The 5,476-nt window shown below is 35.0% G+C and overlaps 1 protein-coding gene and 1 pseudogene across 1 annotated transcript in view; both read left to right on the top strand.

The window, feature by feature from the left end:
- rtel1 (regulator of telomere elongation helicase 1) overlaps window positions 1-3,278 on the top strand; it is a 20,236-nt gene extending 16,958 nt beyond the window's left edge. Inside the window, exons 28-33 of the mRNA XM_016443810.1 lie at window positions 818-1,013; window positions 1,166-1,303; window positions 1,411-1,521; window positions 2,620-2,841; window positions 2,940-3,062; window positions 3,150-3,278. Coding sequence (XP_016299296.1) covers window positions 818-1,013; window positions 1,166-1,303; window positions 1,411-1,521; window positions 2,620-2,841; window positions 2,940-3,062; window positions 3,150-3,205 — 846 coding nt within the window. The 3' untranslated portion in view covers window positions 3,206-3,278. The remainder of the gene's footprint in view (window positions 1-817; window positions 1,014-1,165; window positions 1,304-1,410; window positions 1,522-2,619; window positions 2,842-2,939; window positions 3,063-3,149) is intronic.
- A 1,133-nt stretch (window positions 3,279-4,411) lies between these two features.
- LOC107655995 (zinc finger CCCH-type with G patch domain-containing protein-like) overlaps window positions 4,412-5,476 on the top strand; it is a 9,797-nt pseudogene continuing 8,732 nt past the window's right edge.

The raw sequence follows: 5,476 nt of genomic DNA, 5'->3' as shown, positions 1-5,476 counted from the left end.
TGATGCAAAACTGATTTTTTTTAGCATCATTTCTTATTAGCAATGTTGAAAACCGTTCACTGCTGATCTTTTTTTTTTTTTTTGAAGTTCAGTAGCCTTTATTTGAATATGTTTCCCACAGACTTGCGCTCTGTGGCGGCATATATATGCAAATTCATTGTCTGCCAGCAGGAGGCGCTTGTAAAGCAGGAGAAATAGAGGTTTCCCCAGTAACCGCTGTACACAAAGCAGCGCTCGGCTCACAAAACGTTGCTTTATCAGACATTACATGCAAGATGAAATGAAAATGACATCCATAATTTTCTGAAGACAGTCGGATTCCTTCAGAAATACAGTGATATAAAAACACCCACACCGGGTTTCGATTTTGAAACGTGCAGTGCTCATGTTTATTCAACGAAGTCAAAGCCTTTTTGGAAAATCTATTTGTGGCTGTCAGTTTTGATAATGTGGCGGGCCGCCACAAATAAATCAATGTATGGGAAACACTGATGTCTTTAACTGTTAACCTGTCACATTTGGTAATTTAATGTGTCCTTGCTGAATAAATGTATTAATTTCTTAAAAAAAGCTTTTTGACCCACAGGCTTTTGAATGGTAGTGTTTTTAAAATACCAGATCAGATTAATATGTAGACTCTACAATTAAGCTATTCGTAGGTTTCCTCTAAAACTGACATTATATTTGCAATTTAAAATTTGGTGACAGAAATTACACACTTCACCTATAAATTTAGTGTATTACAAAAATGGATTTGTGCATCTCCTTTTTCTTTTGTATTAAATGTATTTGATGTCTTCTGCTGGCTGTGCTTTAGAAAACAGTGGCTTCCTGTACTGCAAAAACAGGCAAAGCTTTCATGATGGAGCTGAGACGATGCCTGAGTCACGAGAACTTCAAGCTCATCATGGAGGGGCTGCAGTCCTACAAGACAACCGATGACCTGAGTGACCTTCTTGCTAATGTGACTGAACCGCTCATACAAGACCACAACACACACTGTCTGCTCAGAGGTGCGGAATCATGACATATCCTTCAAGCCAATTACATTTCCACTGCTAGTTGAATTAATATGCCTTCTAACATTTGAATTCCCTTCACTGATCTCTGATTGTGACTGGAATCAAAACTGGCAGATAAAGAGCATCATCTTCTTTTTCTCAAGGTCTTTATCAGTTTATTCGACCACACCATAAGAAAGAGTTCGATGAGCGTTGTTTGGAGTTAACAGGTGAAGGCTGTGGCTATAAACAAGAGCATTCGCTGTCCAGAGAGGAGCGAGAGGCTCTCGGGCAGAACCCAGGTAACATCTGACTTGTAAATAGTGTGTAACAGTTACAGGAAACATTTAGAACTTATTTTCTCTCTCGATAATGATAAATAACATTGTTTTATGTTTTCCTTTTCTAGCAAAAAGTGAGATGTCACCTGTGAATCCACCCAGTGAGCAGCTGAATTCGAGTCAACAGCTGAACCAAGGTGGTTCTCACCTGGTCAATGGTGGGGATAGTAAAATTGAAGGTATATTGGAGTTTATTGGTATTAACTGCAATTAAAAAGGTCTTGTATAGGGTGGCCATCCGTCCAATTTTATATCGGACAGTCCAGTTTTAAAACACCACGTCTGTCTATTGACGTATGCTGGAGCCGCTCATTTATCCTCTTTTTTTAAGACTACTGTTTTATATTTTATACAATGGCCTATTTTATAAATAAATGAACAAATGTTATGTTCAAGTTGAAATTAAGCAACATACACTTTACACGCTATATTGTCAGTATGGCTGTTTTGCTCCATTTTGCCAACATTGCATCTCTGATCAACACAGTGTTTTGTATCTGTATGATTCAGCGTTTTTGAACAAATCAGGTGAGTCAGTGATTCAATAAGCCATTCATGAACACAGTTGCTAAATTCAAAAGTGCATACTAGCTTACCACTCTTTATTATTTTAGCTTATCTCTCTATGGCAGAAATGGTAAGAGTAGTATGCTAGTATACAGCTCCGAAATCGAGTCACTTGCTTAATTTCTAAACGAATCAGCCATTTTGAACGAATTGATTGAATGAGTGAATCAATGACTGGCTTAATATGACTTGTCGCCACCTACAGATGGTTTTAGATTCATATTTAAAGTTTCATAATTCTGTATTCAGTTTATTTTATATTTAACGCATTCATCTTCTAACATTATTTATTAATTTTAACTGCAGGGTAAATGCATTTGTGGCATCAGCATTAAACAGTCTGTGTAAATGCATCTAAATGTCACTTCAGGTGCACTTTTGTGGTACAAAGATAGATTTAATTGATTTCGATGCCCTACTGTCTTATTATTCTAACTGAATTTACATGAAAGATGATGCATACATTTAATAATATTAGAAAATTTGCCCTCATAAAGGTTAAAAATGTCCCTAGAAATACATTTAAGGGGGTAAATATAATCTCTTAATGGAAATGTTTATTTTTTGTTACTGTTTTAGGATTATTTTTCAGTTTTTATTCTGGCTTCAAATCCTGCATAGTGTCCTCCTTTTTGGTGTTATAGAAATTGCCACCCTATTTTTAATGCAGACATTTGTACATTTGCGACTTGTTTTTTGAAATTTTACAGTGAATGTGAGAAGTGAAGTCCAGAAGCCACAAACATCCATCAAAGAAGGTCTGTCGTGCTCCTCTCTGCTGTCAGACATTAAACAGGCCATCGGTGCAGAAAAAACCCGTCAGATGTTTTTGGCCTTGCAGGCCTATAAAACATCAAACAATTATGAACAGATGGTGTCAACTGTTGTGAGTTTATTGACTGAGAGAGATGAAGACATCGCTCTACTAGAACGTTAGTCTGTTTCTTTTAGATTCATCATAACCTTTTACATTTTTTATTAAACTGGGTATCTGTTGGGAAAGAGGCTGAACTTGTTGGGTCTGGTCTAGGGTTGTCTGTGCTCATTCGACCACAGCACAGGAAGCAGTTCGGTGAGCTGTTAAAATCCTTGACCGGAAATGATTCTGTTGCGAACCAGGATTCAGACATGGGATCAAGTCAACTAAATCAAGGTATTCTTTGTAATAATTGTATTCTGCTACAGGGATGGATGGTAGATAAATATGCTAATTGTTCTTAATTGTTATTTTTCGTTGCAGCATCTCAGTTATCTGCAGGAAAGACTCAAAGCAAGATATCATCCTTCTTTTCATGAATGCTGCTATAATATATTGCTCCAAGCTGCTCTAAGATATCAGTATCTTCATAATTTTTTTTTACATATACCATGCATGAAGAGATTTAAGCAGGAGAATGTTGAAAAAATGGCACAACTGATATTTATGTAATTATATTTTGGCAATAAACACTTTACATTAATTGTTTGTAATAAATAAATGAACTTTATACTTCTTTTAAATGGTGTTTTTTCAAGTTATTTTTTATTAATGTTAAAAAAATTGAATGGAAAAATAGTATGTGAGTGATTTGGCATCTGAACATTTTATCTTCCCTGTACCATTAAGTAGCACTATTTTACTTTATTTAATATTTTTATGTACTATATTTTTATTCTTAATGATTAAAATGTATTCTCTTGAGAAAATATATTAGACCAAATGTGTTATATAAACAAAGCTTGATTGGATATCCAATGTTATTTCCTAAAAACAATATAGGCTTCTAGTTATTTATAAAAGAAATGAATTCCAAATGTACAAGCAATAAGTTACGCAAAAATAAGTTAAAACCATATAAAATGGATTACCAGATATTAAAGACAAATATGGTTTTCCTTTTTTTTTCTTTCTTTTTTTTTTTAAACAGTACAGCTATTTTACATGTAGATGGACTCAAAATAATAAAAGGACTGTCTAGGAATTATTTATTTTTTTTACTTTTTATTTAGCACAACATGTATTTTTATAGTGGGAATTCAATACAAAATATTGAATACAAAGTTCAATTCATGCTCTTGTTTTTATTTAATAACACAAAAACAGGAGGTATTACATTATTAACACATTGTCACAATATTAACACCATAGCTGCTACAAAAATATATATATTTTGGTGTTTTTAAAACACCGCAGCATTTTCATTTTTCTTTGTTCCAAAAGGTTTATGTATAATTTAAGTTAATTTAAACGTAAGATTTTTTTTTTTTTTCCAAAGATCTATCTTTTTATATAATTTATTCACTGAAATCGGATGTAGGAAGCAAGAGTGAGGTCAAAGTTGAGCGACTCCCGAAAGAAACTCTCACCGTCTGTCTATAAATCACCCTCGTCCCAAATATATCACACAAGAACATTAAATATATTTTAATAAGGTGTTGATTCTGAAATATGTGAAAACTGTACTGCATAATGTAGCGGGACCTTTCTTTGCCTGCTCTATTCCTTTAGTTTCATGTCAGTGAGCTCCTGTCATGTAAGTGCCTGATCCTCATTATGGATGAAAGCAGTCTGGAAGAAGCCATCAAGACCTACAGCGCTCAGCTTCAGCAGGTGGAGGTGGCGTTATCTGCTGGTTTGGGCTCAGTGGAGCAGGCTGACCTCCTGAAGCTAAAGGAGGACCTGCAGCAGCTCACTGAGCCCACAGAGTCCAACCTGGTGTCTCAAAAAAAGCCATGTTGCTGGCCTCTTTGAAGGAGCCTTCGACAAACCAAAATGCCACATCTGTTACTCAAGAAACGGCTTTAAAGGATGAGTTTGCTGCTGAACTGTCAGAGGACTCTGCTGAGGTAAAACAAAATGCTGAACCGGATGAGGAGGAAGAGGTGGATATAAGTGGAACTAAGGTACGTGCTCCTCATGGGGAACCTTAGAGTACCATAATGCCATGGTGGTCTGCCCTGAAGGAGAAGAGGCTCGAGTCCGGGTGCTTTACCTTCATCCCACAAACAAATCCATGAAACCCTGCGGCTTCTACCTTGAGGGCAAGTGCCGCTTCATGGACAACTGCAGGTGCTGTCTTTTACATCTTCGGGGTTTTTTTGTTTTTTTGTTTACAAAAAAGTGGAGTTTTGATATTTTTTGACGGCCAGATATTATACTTTTCACAAAATAAGAAAAAAAAAGAAAATAAAAAAATTTGAAAAACTTTTATACCATTTTCAACAAAAGTTGAAATTAAATTACGTTAAAGAAAAATTATTGCACCTTACATTCAGTGCACACATCTTAATCATTATTTTCATAAAAGTTGCATTTATTGAAAGGTAAAACATTTGATTGAAATGTAACATTTATTGTTTAATAAATATTGTACATATATTTATACATACATAAAATACTTAAAGGCACAATATGTAAGATTTTTTATTAAAATATCCAAAAACCACTAGAACAGTGTTATATATTTTGCTGACTTGTGTACTTACATTATCCCAAATGTTTCGAAGAATGTTTAAATCCAGAGAAATAAGCAATTTTAACTAGTGACACGGACCGTGTCCATAGTGTCATTGTGTCGCCTGCCAATG

This window comes from Sinocyclocheilus anshuiensis, unplaced genomic scaffold (genome assembly GCF_001515605.1).
Source record: "Sinocyclocheilus anshuiensis isolate Anshui unplaced genomic scaffold, SAMN03320099.WGS_v1.1 scaffold51, whole genome shotgun sequence".
In the NCBI taxonomy this organism is placed as follows: domain Eukaryota; kingdom Metazoa; phylum Chordata; class Actinopteri; order Cypriniformes; family Cyprinidae; genus Sinocyclocheilus; species Sinocyclocheilus anshuiensis.
Note: the sequence above shows the minus strand (reverse complement) of the source record. Positions and strands in the feature narration are given on the sequence as shown.